A 24,654-nucleotide genomic window follows, 5' to 3' on the forward strand; every position below is an offset into this window, starting at 1 on the left:
TTTTGCCAATGTTGTTTAAGATGTAACAATATATGGAATGTCTTCGCTGCTCTTAAATACATAACAGACTGGACTGTAACATGTTCCACAGGTGAAGTGTTACTTGTGAATATCCAGCACTATTGCAGTCCTTTCGTAAGAGCCTAATTGGATTATGTCATGTATCTAAATGAAACAAAATTGAACTCTTTTGTGTCTGTCACTTTTGTATGTTTCATCTCCTTTTGCATTGTCTTGAACTGAGCAGAAATGCCATTTCTTGATCTCATATTTCATGGGATGTAGAGTCTATAGTATCAAGAATGACAAAGTTTTAGTGAGAACTTATATCTATGTCCATGGCATTAAATTGTTGAAAGCTTTGGAATTATATGTAACAACATTAAATTTCCTAATATTTTTCCTATATTTTATTTTTAGATATCATGGATGGATGCAATCTGAAGAGCTTCAGCATCTCACTGCCTCTGAACCATTAACACTCGAAGAAGAATATTCAATGCAACAAAGCTGGCTTCATGATGCCAACAGTAAGAACTTCAGTTTCTGGGATCTTAAACAGACAAGTCACATACTGAAATTATTGATTGTTTATTTTTTTAGTTTAGGGGAGTAGATGTGTAGTGAATGAACTTTATCATGGAAGGCAAGTGCTGCAATCTTACTCTCTGACTGTACCTTTTCTCAGGTGTGAATTATGACCTTTCCCACTTTATTTATTTTACGTCACTTACTTCACTTAACTCATGTTCGGTCCCCATATCTGGGTTTGACCTCCACCCTTTTCATATGTTTTTTTACAGAAGTGTGGGACGTGCAGGAAATTACGCACAGTATCCAGCATGGTAAATACCCATATGGTTACACCCTTACAACGCAGGGGTCACCCATTGATGCCTGAGCTGTTATCTCCCCACATATTCTGAGGAGTATGTGGGCACCAGGACTCCGGGCAATAGCCATCAAGCCATGTCACCATTACTCTCACTGGGTGATGCCCATAGGAAGAGCCCCTGCTCATAGGGCACAGCACCATGACAGATATCTCACAAATTAAAAAGTTATCACCTGGTGGCAAGTGAGGCTCTGCCACTCTCTTGAGACAGAGCTGTATGCTCTAACCAAGAATTTTATGGCTCAAAACATTTCTCTGTTTCACCATGCCATGGAAGAAAAGCAAAATCAAGCATACTGCATAAACTTACTCCCCTCAGTTCCTGGTTTCCACTGGACTGATGGAGGGCTCTTTCTAGCTGCCAGACCTAGCTAGTGTGGTAGTTGACTGTTTATATGATTAATTCTAAGGATGTAGAATAGAACATTTTACACTGATATTACACATTCATTTGTATATATGGTTACTTGCTGACCAGTTACAAGATTAAAAAAAATTTTTTTTTAGTGCAGGTATGGGTTAGTTACACATACTGCCTTTTACAGGTTACAAAAATATAAATTATTATATAGAATAGACAGAGTTGACAAGAAGACATTTTTACAGTTTGTTTTCAAATTTAACTTTGTTGTCCATCAGACATTATATATTATTTGACCATGTCACCCATTATTTAAAAAATTAAAAATGCTAACCATTCCTTCTCTGTACATCTAAAAAAAATTTATTTTCATATATAAAAATCAAAACTCACTTGACAATTTTCATTTCAACCACAATTACAGTACTTGTCACAGACACAGTACAAACTTCCCTCACATAATTTAAAAGTTTAGGCTCAAACACCATTGTAAACAGGATTTACAATAAATTAAATAACACAAATCTGTTAAATATGGAGTTTGGCTCACTAAAAGATTCTTATTTAATACATTAGTGGAAAAATGATATTATTCACTTGAAGAATTTATGCAGGACAGTTTGGCAATTTGAAAATAAAAGAAACAATAAATATTATATACAGTATAATAAATTGTTAATATATTGTATAAATTGTGTTGTAAGCTGCAAAATGACCGTAAGTGTTATAAATGTTCTTGTTAAATTGTTCATGTCTAAAAATTCAGAAATTATTGCTTAAATATGTTAATTATTATAATTTACCGTATAGCGGAGATACTGAGTCACGATAGACACAACAAAAAGATTCACACAATTAATTTTTGTTGTGCCTATCATGACAGCATCTCTGTTATATGGTGAGTAGCAACTTTCCTTCTCTGGTATTGTTACATTCCATCCTGGATTTTCCATTGTTTAATTATTATAACCTTATTTTCTTTAAAGTAATTTGATGTGTCTCCAGTACAAAACTCTTTGATTTGTAACTTTATGTTGTGAGACGAATAAACTACATCCCACATTCTGCTGAATAATTGTAATTCTCTTTCCTAGCTAAGAAGGCAAAATTGGTCAGAAGAAATAAGTAATGCTGCCAGTCAATACCAAGCCCCCATGTGACAAAGTATTAATTCAGATGTTATACTCCATGCATCATAGGACACTTCTATATCCACTATACTCATCGTATTGCTATCACATATTTATGCCGTGATCCATACTTGTCACAAGAATGTGACACTGATCCACAAAGTTTCAGAACCATAGTTTACTTCATGAGTCACTGAAGAGGAAAAAGTGGGAAGTGAAGATTTTATGGAACATGAGTGGTAATAAAGAGAAAAATAAACATGTGAAAATTAGAAAAAACACAGCACAAACTCAATAGTCCATCTTCATGTGTTCACTGTCTTAAGTAATCGTTAATCTGTACAAGCTACATTCAAAAAATGCGCCAATGACAGAATGTAAATGATAAATGTTTAATAACTCGTCGCTGAGATAAACTGTTAATCTATTTAACCTCCATCTGTATCAACACTTCTTATTATTGTACATAAAAATGTGTGCTTCTCTCTCACCCAAAAATGTACTCCCATCTAAATCTAGTAAATAGATAGTTACCTTATGACAAGAGTGAAATGAAAGGAGGATGATCTTCTGGACAATGTAACTGCTCAGCAGGTTATGTTTTAATGTCCCATTGACAATGACGATCTTATAGACGGAGCAAAAGCTTGGATAATTTCGAGGATGGGGAAAGAAATTGGCTATGACGTTTCAAAGAATCATTTTGACATTTGCCTGGAATGATACAGGGAAATCACAGCACACCTACGTCTGGATGGTTGGACACAAATTTGAACAGTTGTCCTCCAGAATGTGAGTCCAGAGTACTAAATATTTTGCCATGTCATTTGGTACTATGTAATTGTTCCATTTTGTGTCTTGGAGCTGCAGCAGTGTGTGGCTGCACACTGTCATGAAGGAGTAGGATGCCATGGATGGGTGTTTCACACCTTGGCCTACATAAATCTATACTGAACCAACTGCTGGTATGTTGTTCATAAAGAAAATTGATACAAGCATTTATGGTAGGAAGAAATAAAAATACAGGTTATAAGAAACTTGCCAGAAGATGACTGCAGTTTAAAAGTGGAGCTGCCTCAGGTTTTGAATGTGTTTCAGAACATTTCCAATTTGCACTTCCCTGTTCTTTGTCAGGTGTTTCAATAATTAAACATTCAAATAAGAAACAATAAATAAATAAAAGGAAGAAAAAATGAGAGAAAATTAAAATTTTTAGGTAATGATTAAAATGAAACAACAAAGGATTGGAAGTGAAAAAATATACATATTTAAACCAATTAATTGAATTAAAATAATGATTGCAGCCTTTTCAAGAAAGAAAGTGGATTGCATCCAATGGTATTTGAAACCACAGCCTTCAACACAACAACCAAATAACTTAACCATCAGGCTAAAATGCCACTTTGAAATTATTACTGTTTTCAACTCTCTCGTGGATTACAAGAAATTCTGAAATTCTGGGTACCTCCTTTGTAAGTACGACATCTCGCTTTTTTCATTGTAGTCACCACCCTTTATTATTGATAGCTGAGTGACATGATGTGGAATGGAGTACATGTAGATTTATACTGAAAAATGTTATTTCTTGAAAACAAAGGTGCAGTTGGTTGCTAATCTCATATGTTATTGTGTTGCATTTGTGTTGCATTTGGATACCATTCATTATCCCCTTTGCTCTACAGATATACCAAAACATGAAAAATGCAACAAGAAAGTGCTCATTCATATTCTAGTAAGTCAGTCCATTATGAAGTTACAACATTCAAGAAATATTCAATACTGTAATTTGAGGTGAAATGGGACAAAACTTTTGTAGAGTTCTACATAATCATTCAGATATTTTGCAATACTGTAGAGCATAGGTTATCCAAAAGTCATTCAGCTAATTGCCTGCTTAACCGAACTGTTATTCACTTAGGCCATCCCCCCACCCCCCACCCCTCCTCAAAGGTCATGGTGCACCCCCTCCCCCCCCTTACCCTGCACCATTGCTGAGTTGCTGACATTAGTAACCATTTGCACTCTGTTACGATCACTTGTGTCAACTTAGCCATGTAAAGTAAATTTGTGATGTAAAATGCATAAATTTAAATATGTTGTCCTTTCTTCGACAGTTAAGTAAGAGATAAATAAAAGGTTTGAGTAAGGTGAATCTGCAATTAAATTCTCTTATGAGTGCAAGGTGGTAAGTTGACAGTTATGGATATTAAAAGCAAAAGATGAGGATCACAAATTTTATATCTAAAGTTGATTCTATCAATGTATCAACATGTCATAAAACTATGGAGCTTGCAACGAACACAGATTTATATGAAGGTCCCATTATGTGCGAAAAGGCAATTCAATTTAATAAAAATCTTGGTGGGCCATCAAATTTAAACCAAGCACACTTATAGTCAAGGCATGGCATTCTTGAGCTTCAAATACAAGGAGAAAAACTGTCTGTTGATTCTTCAGCAGACAGTAAAACTAAGGGACATACTTAGGGACAAAGATTATGCTCTGAAAAACGTTTATAATGCCGATAAAACTGGACTCAATTGGAATGCTTTGCCAAGAAAAATCTGGGTTCACTTTGTGATTGGCAGTACGGTTCACTTTGTGATTGGCAGTACCTGGTCCTAAAATAAGCAGAGATCGTATTACTGCTTTAGCTTGTGTCTAATACTACTGGTAGCCACCAATTGCCTATGCTCATCACTGGTAAGAGTAAAAAACTGTTGTTTCAAGCATGTTAAAATATCTGTGATGATTATAGCTTACCTCTCATAAAAGAGTGCCTGGATGGATGATATGATTTTCATGGAATGGTTTATGGAAGTTTTTGCACCCTCTGTAAAAGCTCATCAGTTAAAGAATAGCAAAAGGGAGAAAACATCACTGCTCCTTAAAAGTGCAATAACTCATTCATCAAGTGATATCTTAAATGAAAATGTCAAGTTCATAAAAGTGATGTTTCTTCAACCTAACGTAGCCTCTTTATTACTGCCCATGGATCAAGCTGTTATTGAGTGTTTCAAACTGTGTTACAGAAACGTTATTGTTTGAACAAGAAGAAGGCAGAGACAAAAGTGTGTTAAGAAATCATATAAATATTGATTTTAAAGATCAAAACAGCATGGGATAGTGTAAAGGAACAGATTTTTAAAAAAAATCTTGGAATAAAATTTAGGGTACAATGGAAAGTTCTCAAAGTCTAATTGAAAAGGAAATAAGGACTGGTATGTCTGCCATGAATGTGGTGATGAAGAAAAAATTCCAGAATGGATGACTATCGACGATGCAGATCCAGGGTACCAAGTCATACAGGATAGGAAGATTGTAAATCTCATCGCATATAGAGCTGACACTGCCACCATCTCATCATCTAGTGGTCTGGAAGAAAAAGTGAATATGTACTGCCCACTTCTGAAGCATTTATGTGTTTAGACACTACCTTCCAGTGATTTGGAGCTCTAGATAAAAGCAACCAGTATCAGAAACCTGTCATGAAAAAAGTGTGTGAATCAAAATTAAGGATTTTTAAAGTGTTAATTCTTTACATATGTACTGTATACCCAAATTCGTATATCCTATGTAATTTTTTTGTTTTTTTGTTTACTAGGCTGTAATACATATGTTTCTACTGTACTTGCCTTTGTAATAATAAAAGAGATCCATATTATTATAAATATATTTAGTTTTTATTGGTAAACTGGTAAATAGAGGTATGCAGTTCACTTTTCTAAATAAACCAATTTTCTGATAACCCATGTCTTCCAGTTAGTTCAGATAACTGATGCTCTACTGTAGTATCTATAATTTTGTTATAGAGAATCTGCTACAAACCTAATTTATATGACTCAACAAAGAATTCAGTAATGACTACTGATGAAGTGGAGCCTGAATCACTGACTTGTTTCTGTTGCTAAGTCAGTTATCACTTGCAATTAGTGGTCACTTGATAGCTGTTGAAATGAGTCATTTAAGTTGATGCTGGAACAGACAGACAGAATAGTGTAAACAAATATTTAGAAACTAGTGAGATAAGAGGGTAAATGTATAAATAAGTATCTTTTTATTATGATGAAGTAATGAAATATAGTAGAGATATGAAAAAGTAACAATGACCTCACCCTACAACACTTCTGTAGGCAATTAAATCTGGATGAGAGAACACAAGTAGTTATTTGCACAAGTGTCATGTTGATATTAAAAAGTTGCACAGTGACAGTGTTGTATCAATGCAGTCAGGCAGTCCAAGTCATCCCTCAACTGATTATCCAGATATTGTAGAAGTTGGTGTGCAATCTGTTGAGAGGAATTTGAGTATTTGTTGTAATATTCTTTGAGCTTTCACCAATTTAAGTTTCACAAATAAACATTTACTTTGTGTGTTGCTATGATATGAGAAATTATTGATATAATAGTATAATTTATTTTGAAAACATTGCAATCTAACCTTTCCTGGAGTTTTAAAAACCAGAATGAGTCCTTAGTATTCAGCCATGTGAAATCATAGAAATGACAAATGCAACAGGCATAATTTGGTGATAAATTGTAATTCCTATGCCCCCACCCCCAACCCCTGATCTCGTCATGCCAAAGGTTAAAGCAGTTATTACCTAATGATAGCCAGATCACCAATTCAGTGATCCCACATTGACCACCATTTGAGGTGAGCCCTGCTTTGCATGATGTTTCCCCTTGCATGGAATGAGTCATATCTTAACAACAGAAAATGGTGGGCCACATTATTCAAATGATACAACAGGAATAAGATTAAGTTTCAGAGTTGAAAAACATTAAATATGGTGTAGCACATGTTTCAGATCTTGGCCCACTCTTATTTGTTGCCTGAATAAATGATTTACCCAGGCCATTGGAACACTCTTTGAGAACTGTAACATTTAGTGATGATACAAATGTATTGATATAGGGCCAAACACACCCATACCAGATGTAGCCAGGAGAATAATGGAACATGGTTACAACTGGTTCCCAGCCAATAGCTTCACCTTAATCTTTCTGAAACTAATATTATGCAATTCCAAACAAATAAAAATCATTTACAGGTATCAGAAGTAGAGATTAATGGGCATACACTGGATGATGCTTCATGTATGATAGTTCTGGGTGTCCACATGGATAACTAACTGAGGTAGTACTAGACTGTAGATAAGTAAACCACAACACTTGTTCCTGCTTGCTCTGCACTCAAATATCTTTCTCTCTGTGTCATCATGCAGACAGTATTTCTGGAATACTTTCCCTCAGTTCTGTTGTATGGCATGAGCTTCAGGGCTGTTGCAGCCAAGGTGAAAAAAGTATGTACTCTAAACAAGTGAGCAGTAAAAGTATTGTGTAAAGTTGATAACCAAACATGTTGCAGGACCATCTTCACAGACTCGGGGATTCTTACCCTTGCATGTCAATGCATATATTCCCACTGTAGTTAATAACAAGAGTGGAGGTAGGATAAACTTGCAAATTCGTGACACCAATACTAAAAGTAGAAATAATTGTCATATGGCTATGCAACTCTAAAGTTCAGAATGAAGTTTTATTTTCTGGTGAAAAAGTGTATGGGCATTTAAAAACAAAATAAAAGAATATTTCATAAGCCACTATTTCTACAATTTGTCAGCTATAACACGCTGGTGGAAAAAAAAATTGCAACAACAAGAAGGAGGTGTGTGACACGAATGAAAGTTAGTACCCATGTTTCTACATCTGAAAGATTATTTCTTTTCAGATTTTGGGGCAGTCGCATATAGGTGGCACTAGTGGCACCACTAAAGGAATGCACATCAGATTTGTTTGAAATACACACTGTAAAGGTCATGGGTGTTAGTTACTTTTGAGATTGGACATGGTGACTTGATGTTAGTCAAGAATGATTTATGATGTAAAAGATGCCATTATCAACACCTCACTGAAATCGAATGACGTCATGTAATAGGGATGTGATAAGCTGGATGTTCCCTCTGTGATATTGCAGGAAGACGTGGCAGGAATGTAGCCACTGTGCATGATTGCTGGCAGTGGTTGTCATGAGAATGTATGGTTGCAGAAAGACGAGGCTCCAGATGCCCACATGGCACTATCAGGAGGGGAAAAACTGTCATGTTTGGCGACTGGCTCTAGTGCATCATACTGTATCTGCAGCAGCAATTTGAGCAACAGTTGGCACAACAGTGACACAATGAACTGTTATAATATTATGAGAAGGAAAGTTGCTACTCACCATACAGCGGAGATGCTGAGTCGCAGATAGGCACAACAAAAAGATTTTCACACTTAAAGCTTTTGGCCAATGGCCTTTGTCAACAATAGACACACGTATGCACACACACACTCTCGCAAACAGAACTCACTAGACTTCAGTCTCAGTTATGTCAAGGACAGCTCTGAGCCAGAGACCCTGTAGTGTGCATTGCACCAATCCCAAACTATGGCCATTTGTGAATTCAGTGGTGCCAAGTGACAGCTCACTGGAGGGCAAATTGGAGGTCTGTTGTGCTTTCTGATGAAAACTGGCTTTGGCTCAGTGCTAGTGAGGAGCCTAGTTGAGGACCTGCAACCAACCTATCTGGGCACTAGACACACTTGACCTACAGCTGGAGTGCAGGTCACACCAATTCTTGCATTATATCCTTTCTTGAAAAATTTGAGAATCATGGAAAAGTATCTTGTAAGGCCTACTGTTCGATCTTTTTCTGCCAGTGTTATCTTGATGTTTACTTTATACACTCTTGCTTTTCTGTGCGGAGGAGTTTTCTTGCTTCTTTAGCTGTTTCAAAGTATCCCAACCTTGTTCTTTCATCTTGTTGCTTTGTTGGCCATAATACTTGGCCACTTTTCTCTTGTTGACTGCATCTCTACTTCTATAATTAAACCACCCTCTGCTCCTCCACCTCATATCCAATAGTTTCAGTACCTCTGAACGAATTACGTAAATAACCCACTTTTACACACAAATCTCCCGGCATTATTATTTTCGAGTAAACTTTGCCTTCATGTCAACAGAATGATATACTTAACATAATGTTACAGAGAGCACATGAAATGCAAGTTCTCATATACTGTTTCTTTTATTTTATTCTAGAATGCACATTCATCATAATTGAAAAACAAGAATTCAAAAGAAGTGGCAATGAAATTGGTAAGTACACCTACAAAAAGAGTTGCTGTGGCATTTTCACAATCAAATATGATTTTTAAGTATTCTAACAATTTTAGATTATGGAAAGGAGACAGTACTCTGAAAGACAGCCACAAGCTTTGCTTTTTTTTAATCCAATAACCAAGTACAAGAATTCAACACCTAGAAAAGAAATTTGATGCAGGGTGCCATGCAAACTCAAAACATACTGTTTGTTTTCTGTAAGGCTGTTGATAGGCTACAGATTATTTAAAATATTTATTTATATTCCAGAATTATTAGATCTGTTATAAGACATCGTAAAAAATAAATAAATTATGTAATTGAGGATTTCCATCAAGTATCTGCAGCACAACATACAGAGTACAATCTCACAGCCCTGTATTTACTGACCAATGCAGAACTCTAAGCACCTGCCAGAATTATTGTGAATCCACTACAGTGCTTAGTACATCAATCCATTAACCACTCCTGGAAATTCATAATACCTTTTCCTCTGCAACCCACTTTCTGCCTTATCCTGAATATACACAAAACCTAACTGCCCTTGTGATTAGGCCATTGGCTTGACTTCAAATCTCCCTTTATTAATTTTGCTTTGACTGATCCAAAATGTTTTGACACAGTAGCCTAGAATGGAGAAATTATTATGAAACCAACCTCAGTCTCACTGGGTATGGTGCACTGAAGTGGTGAATGATTGTAGAGACAAAATAGTTAATATCACACAGCATGTCAAGTCTCAGGTGTAGTAAACACTCTCAGACATGTGAGCGGTCTGTTGTTTACCAAGCTTCTCATGGGAGCTTTGTGAAAAACATTGAGAACTTTTCAACACTACTACTGCTTTGAGTGGACTGCTAAGATATACTAACAAAGACAGTTGAGAAGGGAATCTCCCTGATCAGCTGTCAAATCAAATTAAATCCAAGAACTGTGTCAGATACAATTTACTGTTATTATGAGAAAAAGTTTTTCTGTTTAGTACTGAAAACAGATTAGAAGGAATAACAGGTACCTTGAAAAGTGTTATAGGTAGTGAAATGTCTCCTTTCTGATTACAAATTCTATGGCATGACAAACAGCAAACCATCTAAGCTCGCATAAGCTGGGAGACTATCTCATCTTCTCTAAACTATACAGTAATCTTATTTACTGTTGTGATGTGCTGTGATGTTGACTTAAAAGAATTACATGAACATTCAGAAGGTACAGGGATAACTGAAATAAAGAACATTGTGAAAAAAGAAGTTGTGTGTTAGAGAAATCAATGACATTTGTATTAACATTACACACACCTATATTAAGGAGTCTATGAAGGCCTGGCTGTCCACACCAAACAATATGCGACGCATCAAAACACGTTTGTTGGGCAAACCACTGTTATATGTTGGTTGGTTGTTTGATTTGGGGGAGGGGACCATAAAGCAAGGTCATCAGTCCTATCAGATTAGGAAAGGATGGGAAAGGAAGTTAGCCATGCCTTTTCAAAGGAACCATCCTGGCATTTTTCTGAAGTGATTTAGGGAAATCACAGAAAAGCTAAACCAGGATGGCCGGAGGCGGGTTTGAACCATCATCCTCTCGAATGTGAGTCCAGTGTGCTAACCATTGTGCCACCTCGCTCAGTCTGTTATGTGTATAGATGAACCTATTTGTGATAGATGTTGATAATCAGAATTGCAATACCTAACCACATTTTAGTGTGTTAACTGTTTAGGTAATCATCTTGTGTGAAGAAAATATACCTTTTGTATTGAGTTCAATAGTTGTAATCAAGAAAATTGCATACAGTGAAGCTAAAAAAGTGTTCAAGGCATTTCAGCTTCCAAGTTTTGCATATTCCTCTACTACAGCTGTGGGAAAGCCTGTATCTGAAGCTAACACTGCAACAAAGATTCAGTCTCGCACTGTCAATGAAAGCAGCAGATAGTCAAATTGACACTGCTGTAGTATCTAAGGAAAACTGCACAATAGCATCCCATTCAATAGATAACATTTTCTTAACATAAAGTGAAACTTACTAGAAGAAAATAGATGCAAGCATAAAGCAGCTATGTCAAACCACTTGAGTGTACAATACTCTCATCTCATTGATGGTTAAGACAAATGTGGATTGGTAGATATTTGTATGGAAGAGGCAAAATGTCACTCTTCTTCTCACAATTCTGAAGAGTGAAATTCAGCTCACAGAGAGTAAAGAGAGTAAATAAATCCTCACTTCTAAATAGCAGTGCAGTGGGATGGACAACATTCCTAATACGAAAAAATCATGATGCATTTACATAAAAGAGATGCATTTTGTGCATTATATAGGAAAGGTTATTGGTGGTGAGAGGACAAAAGTGGTGTGGCTTTGCTCATTAACAAGACAAGCCACTCCATCTCTACTCCCTCATCATCTTTTAACAAGACATTCCTGTTGTTATTCATATACTGTCTGATCTAATTTTGTTCATTATATCTTCCAATATATACTTCATACAACATTTGACAATCCATTGAACAGCTCCTTGGCCATGTCATATCTTTGGGGATTTTTGAAGTCCACAATGCTCTTTGTGACTCTGTAGACATCTGCCTTGTGAGTCAAGGACTTCCCAACTGTTTCCTAAGAGGAAAAATTTGCATTTTGAAGTGAGGTCGAGTGATCCTCTTCAGCTCAACAACAAGGTCATTCTTTGCTTTTAAATCCTTTCTTTTGCTTAACTGTCATTGCACACACTGCTCAATTGAAATTTGGCACCCATCTCCATTTTAAGTGGCCACTTCCCGATCTAGTTACATCTACCACAAAAACCACCTGTAAAATTAAACTACGAAAATAGGTGCTCAGTGGACAATATGGATATTATGTGTCCAGTTGGTCATATGTACACATTAAAATGAAGTACATGGCTAAATTGGCTACCTTATAAGAGCTGAAGATTCAAACCCAGAGCACTGGGACTGATGGAAGGAAGGTTGTTTGGTTAGTGCTTAAGATCCCATTGGTGTCAAGATCATTATCGATCTGTACAGGATGGGGACGCAAAAACAGACAGCCTGCCGTAAGGGACTTTCCTGGCATTCACTTCAAGTAAAAGTAAATAAATTAACATGATTTCCAGACTGATACTGGCCTTTCAATTTGATGTTACTAGGGCTTGCTTATTTTTTAAAGGAGCTCTTCATTTAGCTTTACAAGCCCAAGTGTACCCCATTCCAAACACTTCAGCCTCATAAAAATCTGGGAATTAAACTTGGCCTGTCTGCAGCGTAGCCAATAATGCTAACCATGGGGACCATTCATCTCATGTGGTAAGAGAAACTTTCAAAACATTGGGAGATAAATTAGTGGCCTTTTGACAGTTATGTTGAAGTCTTAATGAATAATTTTAAAAAATTGGAAATAGTTTACTATACATCCTGTTAATTTCTCTCGCACCACCCTCTTCCTTGCCAAGCCACGGAAGTATGAGAGAGTTTGAGGAGTATTTTTGGATGAAGAAAAGGGGGAGTGGGGGTGGACATACAGGTGGTTAGAAGTACAGCAACTGGTATTCTCATCACATCACTATACATTATAGTACAGACAGTTGTGGAATAATTTTATAATACAACATCTCATCTGGGAGAAGGTCACACATTCTAGTCCTGTATAATTTTCCCTCTACCATATGGGAGTAAAAATATAGGCAGTATGTAACAAAAAAACACATCATCTGGTGAAGCCATGATATAGTAAATGAATTTCCAATCAGAAGAAATTCTTTTCAAATGTCTGAATACAGTCTGTTTGGAAGAACAATATTCTAACTACTTCAGGCAAGAAGCTACCCCAGTTGCTCTGCATAAGCGAACTGTTATCACAGTGTCGCTTTTAGCAGTTAGTATGGAGAAGACTCTTGATCATGAAATATTGTATAGGTTCTAGAAACAGGATGTCTTTTGAGTAACTTCAAGTGTGGATTATGAAGATATAATTCTACCCTAAACAACCTGAATGAAACAAGCCACTATAGTAGAATCTTTCCTATGCAAATCATGCCTCATATTTATTATTGGGAAAATATGTGTGATAGTGTTACAACATTTTGAAATGACTGCTTGGATGCGGATTCTGGAATGTTGCCACATTTAAATGCAGTTCTTTCTAAATTAGTAGCATATAGTGATGCATTTTTATGTTGTGTTATTCAACAGACAAATGCCTCTAAGGTAAGCAGAAACTTAAATCATCATTTTTGTCTTTGGTATTAATAGTATTTTGTACTCAAAAGAGAAGTATATGACCTTGAACACTCAGAACTGTACAAAAATGTGCTTGAAATATAAATCGGTCACCCCACAAGCAGTGGCATGAGCCATTCATCTGCTAGTGCCATCCGACGGTGGCCCATTGCACCTGCACTAATAAGTACTTACTCTTGTTGTGTGAATTGTGTAGCTGCAGCAGGAAGCCATCGTTTGGAGTGTTTGGTTGTGGGGTGTAAAGTGTGTACATCAGTATCATAAGGTAAATTAATGCCATGAATGTTGTCAAAAAGGTAAAGGCAAAGTTGGAACATGCTGATTATGGAAACATAATCAGCATCGAGGACTTAAAGCTATAAATATGCATAATAATTCACAAATACAATGAGGATGATGTGGAAATGCAAGGTGATATGCTAGATAAATATAATAATTTTGGAAGACAGGAAGAGTCCATACCTGAAGTTGGCTCAGCCAGCAATACAAGACTTTATCTCCAGAGCAACGGGTACCTTCAATGTGGGAGTGAGTATGAACCGGCTCCATCCAAAATCTCAAGGGCAAGTTTATTAAAATGTATTAATGACAACATACTCGAGAACATTTATGAATACTATTGCAATCATGGCTTCAACTCCTAAAGCAAATGTATGAGAAACTACAAGCGCATTCAAAGTAAATCAGGTTGCAAGGTAATATTAGATCTTGTGACTAGCGAAAGGTGAGAGCGAGCTCACTTCAAGGGAAACAGGCTGATACAATAAAAAACTTTAAAAGAATATGCAATGTCACAATCTGATTGGGCAAGAGCATTGGATCTGCAATTCACTATTGGAATCAGTGAATGTGGGCACTAGAAATTCGTAAAATGGTTGCCCTGGACAATTTCACAACTTTGTTACTTTTATCAACAAACTGGAAGCTTGCCAGGCATATTACTACATTCATCATATGTAAAGATGTACAATAAGATCACAGTACTAGTAAGAAGGTGCAACAGTTGGTTTCAAAGAAACTTGAAACAACATGTCCACAAAATGTTCGTGTGGAGGCGAGCAAAAGTGAACAAATGACAAAAGAGCACAAGAACAGTTTTCTGACTACAGTCCTTGTTCGACATGATGCGAAGAGTCTATTGCTATTTGATTTCTGGTCAGCCCATAAAAATCACACTCTGTTAAATGAAGGTTTTCTGATAAAGGATATTATGCTCAAGATATTGGTAAGCTCTATAAGAGAAGGATGTTGTTTTTATGAAATGTGAAAATGTTTTTATGAAATGTGAAAAACCATAAGTAAAGTAAAACAATCATCATTTCATTATCAGACTTCACTCTGTGATGTACAATCAACTTTCTGTTCCAAAGAACAAGCCTATTTTATAATACTCTTGGCAAAAGGCAAGTTATGGCATTGACATACCAATACCATCATTTGAAAATGTAATTGATTTGAGGTTTGATATTGGACTGCTTGAAAGTGACTTTTAATCAGATGTGAATATTGTTCTGTTCCAATTTGCTATGGCCACTTCATCAAAATATCACACCTGCACTTTGAAGACTGAATAGGTGTGCAGCGCTATGAGGTCAGTACTTTGAGATACAAAGGAATTACAGACATTGGCTATGAGTGGACATTGATTGGAATAAGTGGGGAAAGTTGAAAATTTGTGCCAGACTGGGATTTGAACCCTTCGGATGCTCTGATCACTAAGCCATCCAGACACAATGGCCATTGCAACTGCACAAACTACTGTAGCATGTCTCTCATCAGACCAACATTCTCAACTTGTCCTCACATTACTAATGTAGTGCCCCCTTCCCTTTATTCTCATTACTTGCAGCATTTCACCAATTTCTGTGTGTTTGAGACTGGTGTACATCTGCACTGAAGAGATCATGGTCATCTCACCTTAATTATACATATATTTGGTGTCTGTAATTCCGTTGTGTCTTAATTCATAATGGCTGCTGGATCAAAAATGGTGTCTGTTCCTTTGGACATACTGGAAAGAATGGACGCCACATACATATGTAATTGTTTTAAGCAGAGGGAAATTTTTTGTGTCAGCTTTAGTCATCCTTCCAGTGTTTTTAAATGCATCTGACCTATATCTAATAAGCAATCTTCTAGCTCCGAAAGATCCAATGAGGTTCCTGCACCTTGCATTCAACAATTGATTTACTTTGTTGTCAAATTTGAGAGATCTTAATGCAAGTCCAAAGGAAGTGCAAAGTAGATGGGAGGGGGGGGGGGGGGGGGGGGAAGGTGGATTACCAATAGGAAAACACACCAATTACAATTTTAGAAAAGTTGTAACTTTGTTCATGTTTCATGCTAATATATTTTAACACCATTATTGATTATATCATCCTTGCACACACAAAGAAAACAACAGAAAGATACATGTGTGCAGGAATGAGAATGATCATGGCTCACTCTTACACATCCTAAGAGCCTAAAGTGATAGGAATTCAGATTCAGATTTCTATAAGATTCTCAACTTTTAACATTTTCATGTGAACTCATGCTTAACCTGAATGCTTATTGTTCTGGAACAAGTCTATGCCTCCTTTGTTGTGATGTCCTCTCTGATTGTCAACTGTGTCCCACTTCCATTTACAGAGCTTTCCAACAAAGGGCATTATATCATTTTTCACAGCTGCAAACCACAAATAAGATTGAAGTATATCTTTGTGGATGTCTTAAAAGAAAACTTCTCGGGAATGACACAGGATCAGTGTATCAAAGTGGTACATTATTTTAATGTCTAATGAAGAGGATATCTTCAGGTGGTGATGCATAATGAAGTACACAACAGTAGCCTTCCATCACGGGTGTGTGTCTGCAAATGCTCCACTAGGTTCCATGTCACATGATAACCTCCAGTCAGAAGAACACTGGCATAAAGTAAATAACAATTTCAATGCAGAATCCCACGCTTCACTGATGGTCTACTCATTGTCTTGGTCCTTGCAGTTTGAGAAGGTAGTGCCAGAACAATTTATGTCCCCTTCTATACACCTAAGAGGTGCACATGCCTAAGTGGTTTGTTAGTTACGAAAACGGCAATACAAGACAGGCTATGCTAGTATAGCTGCACGGGCTGGTTCTAACATGTTAACCCAAAAGCTAATGACTTACAGTAACATTCAAAATGGAGTAATATGTCTTAATCAAGGAGGGTCTGGACCGGGCAAACCATGGGTGACTTGCAACCTTTGTTCGGGGTCATCCGGTGGTGCGAGAAAACTGCTTCAGTGGCACGCTTGGCTGCAAAGGAGTGCCAAAACGGCCAGGGATAGGATAGTAATAAATCTGCCTGGTAGCCCTGGCTCACACTGCACTTCACTGCACCAGTTGCACTACATTGCACGCAGTATTCCAATTGCTGATACCGGTAGGACAAATGGGGCATTGGACAACAGGCTTTGTATTCCTGTAATTGGTATAACTGTCTCGAGAAGATGCAGATTGGGAAGGCAGCATGAAAAAAATGCCATAGCACTCCTCTTATTAAATGGACTGTGAGAGGATGACGACGATGAGCGCAGGATGACAATTCTGTGGTTCACGCAAACCCCGGTGAAATGTGGCAGACCATGATGTGGGCCACATGGCATTGCACATGCTAGCTGCTGAGAGCATGGCCGGGGATGTTGCCTCATCGGAGTAGAATTAAGGGACTGGTTGAGTGATGGTTTGGCGTGCCTAGTGTCCGTAAATGGTGGCCATTCTCCCTCTGGTGGAAATGGCTGGTGAGGATGTTGTGGTGCTGGTTTCCGGCCTACACAGCCCATCATCTGCTGCTACAGGTGACAAATGGCAACTATTGCACCATGTCACTGGCCAGGAATGGGGTGGGAGGGGAGAGGAAAAAGACACACAAACATGGAATGGACAGCACAGTTAGCACCTCTGTACATATCATATCATTTGATGATGGTAGCTTGGTGTAACATCAAAATATCATGCCACTTTGACACACACATCTGGCTAGATGTCAGATGATTTTTTTCCTTCTAGATGTCTGCCAAAAAAGACTTCAGTCACAAATTGTTTTCTTCTATGGGAAGGAGATTTATAAGCCATTTTGTCATGCTGAAAAATTCCAGCACAAGAGAAGGCATTTACTGAGCACTTTTCTCTTACTGAGCTCTCATGACAAAAACTTCATTCCAGCATTCACTGCCCTGAATCACTAAATTAGCACCAAATGATGCACTAGCATCACACTAGTTTGAGAGAGGATGTGTTGCACCTGCCAGATGAAGGACAAGAAACTTCTTTTGGTGCATATAGTGTTAACAGCTGCTGTTGCCCCACACACTGAGAAGTGGATTGATGGCACTTTTTGGGGCAAGACTAATGCTTGATGGGACAGAAGTTCAAGTTTCAGGACCTTTCCAATAAGTACCCTTAGGAGAATACAAATCGGCTGTTAGCAATCTCATCAATAAGCAACTGGATAAAGTCATGATATCTGTTCTCGTGCTCAGAGAGAGCAACAAAGTCGCCAACTTCCAGTCGAAAAGAACATATCAAATTCGTTATCTTTTGTAAATTGCAGTGGCTCTAAAACCACAACTTCCTTCCTAATCTCTTTGGCCATCTACATTCTCACTCATAATTATCATCTCCGAACACCAAATCTAGAATAAAATCTGTGAAGCTACTATGGATATATGGATAGTACTTTCCTGTGTCACCTTGTTAATGGGACACTCTCCTGTCTGCCTTAACACGTTAACTCTCTCATCTGGTTCAGATCCATTGATGATATCATCATCATCCTGATGAAAAGACAACTGCCGGCCGCAGTGGCCGTGCGGTTCTAGGCGCTGCAGTCCGGAACCGCAGGACTGCTACAGTCGCAGGTTCGAATCCTGCCTCGGGCATGGATGTGTGTGATGTCCTTAGGTTAGTTAGGTTTAAGTAGTTCTAAGTTCTAGGGGACTGATGACCTAAGATGTTAAGTCCCATAGTGCTCAGAACCATTTGAACCAAAAGACAACTTATGCTCTTTCATACAAACCTCGGATCTGCTTCACATGAACCTACTCATTATTACCTAGCTGCTTTCCTGGATGTTAATTTCTATCTCTTCAACAGCTCCAAATAAATTTCTGTTCATATCCAATGTACCATCTACCAGTAGTATCTCAATTTTGACAATTGTCACCTATTACACATCAAAAAGTCCCATCCATGACAGCTCTGGCATCCATGGGCACCGCATCTGTTGTGGGAGTCAGGAGTTGTCTACATATGTTGATAATCTTGCTCTGCAGAATATCAACATGTTGTCTTGGACTGCTCGTTCATCAGATCTGTCTCCAATCAAGCACGTATGGGACATCATCGGACGACAACTCCAGTGCCATCCACAACCAGCATTACTGCCCATGTATTGACTGACGAAGTGCAATAGGCATGGAACACCATCCCACAAACTGACATCCAGCACCTGTATGACACAATGCACGCACATTAGCATGCTTGCATTCAACATTCTGGCAGTTACACTGCTTATTAATGTACCGGTATTTCACATTTGCAATGACTTTGTTGCTCTTACAATTGACCTTGCGACATTAATCACTTACCTACACAAATGTGTTCCCAAAATTTCGTTACTCCTTGTTAATTATTTCATTGTGGTGTGATTTTTCTGTCAGTGTAACTTCTCCATTAACATTTATAATCAGCTACATTGCTTAAACTCAAAGCCCCAGGGCCCAAGAGAACCTAAAATTTAGTGTTATGAATGGAACACATACAACACTGATGTAATATTCTACAATATTTATTATTTGTTACATGAACCAATTTTTGGCTTTTACACCTGTAATGCAGTTAAATTTTGTTGAATCAAAAGATTTTAAATCAGTACATCTACAGAGTATCTCCAATTCCAGAGATGAAAAATGTTAATGTTGTGTTTCGAATATAGTTGCTTGAGGAATTTTTGAAACACAGCAGTATCAAATTCACATTAGAGTTTATTTAGATCTAACCATAGACTGTATTCCTGCTTTCAAGACTTATAGGAAACTTACCACCACAGATACAGTAATCCTGGTCAATTCTCAACATCCAGTGACTCATACTCTTGCTGCCTTTCACTCAATGATCCATCCCCATGAGTGAAGGCAACCTCCAAATAAAACGAAATGGAATATAAAAAAATAGTGTCAAAACATGGCCATCCTCCATAATGCACAAAAAGCAGAAACAACAGGTGCATGCTCTTATTTACACTGTCCTTGACCCACCACTTCAAGAATGAAATAAATGGTGCACAGTTCCATCCTTCAGAAAAATCTCACTGCACGTAGTCAGAAAGTTTAACTCCAGGAACATAAAAACAACATTTTATGTGCACAACATTGTTGGGCACTTTTTGCTCAAGTTAAAGACAGCACTCCAGCTTTGGAAAATAAAGGAATATATAAAATAACATGTAACTGTAGCAGATTCTATATAGATCAGCCTTGCAGGGCAATAAGTACCCACTTAAAGGAACACTACAGAATTTGGAAACTTAGAAAAGGGTGCTACCTGCTTAAAGAAGGCCATAGTTACAAGGTGAAGCATGAAGCATTACATCACATACATAAAGGAAGGAATATGAATAATGGAAATAATGGAAATTAATAAACACACATCTGTCAACCCAAGCTTAGTATCAATGACCAGACATAGTTCCCTTACTTGCCACTTCTAACTGCAGAATCTACTCATAATCCCATCCAGGCCATGTTGTATATTACCACTCTTACTCACATACCCTATTTGCCTTTATTCCAGTTACAATAATTTCTCTCGTCATGTTAAAAAAAAATTACTTTGTGTAATCACAGCTGCTTCTCTCAGTTGCTTAATACCACTGTTATATAATATCTCTTTTATATCTTACCTGTTTGTAAGTTACGACCTATAAAAGACAAGATTATTTTGTTTAGCCAAATCTTTGGAATACATCACCAAAGTTTATTGTTCAGTTTTTTTCTTGTGTGCAACAGTTGTAGTTTGTCTATAGTTCATTAGTTAATGTGTCACATCTTTTATCTTAGTTAAATAATCTTCCATTGCATTTACACTGAAACAATCCCTTTCGTTTTATTCCTAATTCTAAAATTAACAGTTTTTATCTCTGGAAATGGAGATATTCTGTAGATGCACTAGTTTAAAATCTTTGATTCAACAAAATTTCACTGCACCACATACACATCTTTGTATGTGATGATAGCATAATAACTGAAAACAGGTTTGTGTAACAAAACATTAATATTGTAGAATATTATGCCAGTGTTGGGTGTGTTTCATTCATAATGTATAAAATATTCTACCAAGAACACAGAACATTCAAGCAATGTAAAATTTAGTATATTATTATTTTAATAATCATTCATATTAGCTAAAACTCACCATTTAATATTAACTTAGGTATAGCATACAAATACATGATCATGATAAATGTTACTGCTTTACTCTAACACATTAACATGACATACCTGAATAGGATCCTCATGGTATTTGAGCCTTGAATATGTGTACCATCAGTTATAAATATGGTTGGAAAGCTCAGGCAAGTGTAACAATGTAGGAGCCAAGGAAACAGCTCACTGAATAATAAAACTGTAGAGTTGTCAGCAGGCATACAAAAAAGAATGAACTCTTTGCTAGTTTTCAGATACGCTTTTAACTTAACATTTGTCATTCCATTAAAGTTCTCGGTGATACTGCATAACCTATCCATCAAGAAGACAACTCACTGAATAGTAGAAGCATTGAGTAATCAAGAGGCACACAAAAAAGAATGAAAACTTTTCCTAGCTTCCTAGCGCGCGCGTGTGTGTGTGTGTGTGTGTGTGTGTGTGTGTGTGTGTGTGTGTGTGTGTGTGTGTGTGGGGGGGGGGGGGGGTGGAGGGGAGGGAATTTATGTGTGCTATAGCTCATTAAAGGCTTTTTTCAAATGCTAGCAAAAGCTTTTATTGTTTTCTGTGTGCCTCTTCATGACTCAGTGGTTCTACCATTCAATGAGCTGTCTCCTTTATGCCTAGATGATGTATTATCAGCTAAAATTTTAATGCAGAAACAAATGTTAAATGATCTGCTACAGTACGCTATCTAGGCAGCAGGTCAAATTTCTATACCAGCAAATAAAAATAAAATCGACAAGTCACATATGTCACAGTCTTTTATTGTGTGTTGCATGTTATATGATAACTATTTGATTTGACTGAATGAGAGAAAAATTGAGTTTTGCCTACGATTTTAAAATTTATAATATAATTATACACATCATGTGTCTAGTAGGAGCAAACTAGTTTGATTTTGACTTGGTAAGAGGCACTTGTCCATTGTGACATTCATTCTCAAACATTTGAAAAGCATGTGTTGCCACTTTGATGTTTATTATTAAGGATAAGGCACTATCAATGTAGCCTCAGTAGGCCAGACTTTGAAAAGGAACTTGTAAGGTTTGAATCTAATCACCTAATACAAATACTGCAGCTGTTGATGGACTCATTAATAAATGCTTTAAGAAATTTAATAAACTTTCTGGGCCCCGGTCAAAAAAATATTGAAACTGAAAAACCTTGTACTTTATGAATTTGCAAGGTGTGAAAAGTTTTCGCTGACTAATTTCACTGCCTAATCTTAAACTTTCAACTTCGTAAATAATGAGAAACTTCCATCCTTCATCGATTTCTCTACATTTCGTTCAATGGCCATCACATTCGTGACTTACAGAAGACTGAAGGTGACTGAGCTTCTGTCCAAAAAGGTGATAAATTGATTTTATGAAGTATAAGCAATGTGAGGGCAGTAACTACGATGGCAGCTTGGGCTATCAACAGTTATGCATTTGACGAGTCAGTTGCGAGCAAGCAGTGTTAAGTAGTAGATGTATGACAATAGTATAACCATGTTGTGTCACAAACCTCTCTAAATAAACTGTTCAAGACATTCTTCAGAATGTTTTAAAAAACAACAAAGCATAGATACCTTCCAGTACTTGATTAAAATGCCAAATGCAGACAATTCTTTTCCGGAAAAAAATCAAGGGTAACAAGACTTGGTGTTTTCAGTACGAACCTACCGGGTCAATCCATCTTGATTGAAATACCAAATGCAGACCTTTTTTTCCCTATAGTTAGATATCATACACTACTAGCCCCATATAGAGCAAGAACACTTACAAATGTTTCCTTAATTTTTCATGAATTTTTGAAATATGAAAATTTTCATTTTTTGAAAAGTTTGGGGTTGGTTATCTCAGGTGGGACTGAGTATAATACTGTAAAAATTTCAACATTGATAGTGAACAAAGATATGAATTTTTGAAAAGGATGAAATAATTCACACCACAAAATGACAAAGTGCAGAAATTAACATGAAAGCTCAACGCTTTGGCTGTGCATTGTACCCAAATGGGCAGAGGGGGAGGGTTTGCAGTATATAACACTTGATGCATTAGAACCATCATCTTCACTTTTCTGAGCTGAAAGCCTGACTGGTATGGCTTGTCAGATAAAGAAGGGTTGAGGAGATGCATGCTAAGATGGTAGTGAAACCAATTAGTCTCATACTTTTTCTTGGAATATCACTCTTTTATATTTGCCCATTGTCAGCTCTGACGCTTAATACATATTAATTCATGTGCTTCAACATGAATTATAAAATATGTGTGATATTTGTAAAAAGTTCTAAATACTTGAATGTATATTTTATATGCTCATGTAAATAAAGCTATTTACAGTGCTAGTTTTAAATAATTTAACTTTGTTCTCACTTAGGTTCCATGGTAGGAGATACAAATCTGTTTCTTCAAGAACCTGAAGACAGTCAGTCAGCAGAAATTGAAATAATGATTGCTGAAGAAAAAGCCAGAGGCAAGAAATATGGCTGGGAAGCAACTTTATTGATGCTGTGTTACGGTATGCTATTTTACTTCACATGTTAAGCATTGCTATTATTACTATTAATATTACTGAAAATAATATGATGTTGGGTGGGAATATGAATTCATTGTGAATAAAATGTGACAGGAACTGATAAAACTAAAAAATGAATAATAAAAAGTTATAAACAGGAAATCACTTGATTGCAAGTTCAGAGTCCATCCATGAAGAATCTGCCATTTTGGTGCCAGTATCATTAATAAATATGCATGATCACATTTACAAATCCCCTATTCTTAGCAGTTAGTGAGACATTCACAAAATTATATTCACTTGGCATATAATACTGATGAGCTCTCAGTTTTGAAGTGAAGAACTACATTGATGTGGCACAGTATTTAAACAATTCATCTATATCTTCAAAAGGCTTTGTGTCTGCACATGATGTTTTACCTCTTTCCTTTCTAGTGGATAGTAAAAATGTATACCTCTAAACCATATACTTAGACAGGTCACTGATGTAAAGCATTACAGGCAATAAAAAACAAAGGAAAATGCAGAATGGAATAATGACAGTATTATGAAAAGGATAGCTTGCTACTCACCAAATAGTGGAGATGCTGACTCACAGACAAGCAAAACAAAAGACTGCTAAACAAGTAAGTTTTCAGCTGAAAGACCTTCCTCTGAAATAAACAAAAAACCCACACTCATTCATGCAAGTGCAACTCACACACACTGTCTCTGGCAGACTCCTGGGTAGGGGGGAGGGGGGCAGGGTGTAGAAAAGGAGAGAAATAAAAAGACTGTGTGCATTGGTGGAATAGAAAAGCTGTGTAATGTGTACTGCTAGATTGGGTACAGGGAACAGGACAGGTGGGTGAAGTGCAATGACAAACAAAAGTTGAGGCAAGTTGGGTTACAGGACTGTAGGATCAATTGCAGGAGAGTCCCCACATGTGCAATGCAGAAAA

The 24,654-nt window shown here is 37.0% G+C and overlaps 1 protein-coding gene across 6 annotated transcripts in view; it reads left to right on the forward strand.

Moving 5' to 3' along the window:
• Positions 1-24,654, forward strand: part of LOC124789556 (N-acetyltransferase 9) — an 87,227-nt gene that overhangs the window by 39,486 nt on the left and 23,087 nt on the right. For all 6 annotated transcript variants that reach the window (XM_047256956.1, XM_047256955.1, XM_047256958.1 and 3 more), the window contains 3 exons: positions 421-530; positions 9,474-9,530; positions 23,576-23,716. In XM_047256956.1, coding sequence (XP_047112912.1) covers positions 421-530; positions 9,474-9,530; positions 23,576-23,716 — 308 coding nt within the window. The remainder of the gene's footprint in view (positions 1-420; positions 531-9,473; positions 9,531-23,575; positions 23,717-24,654) is intronic.

This window comes from Schistocerca piceifrons, chromosome 3, assembly GCF_021461385.2.
Source record: "Schistocerca piceifrons isolate TAMUIC-IGC-003096 chromosome 3, iqSchPice1.1, whole genome shotgun sequence".
NCBI lineage: Eukaryota > Metazoa > Arthropoda > Insecta > Orthoptera > Acrididae > Schistocerca > Schistocerca piceifrons.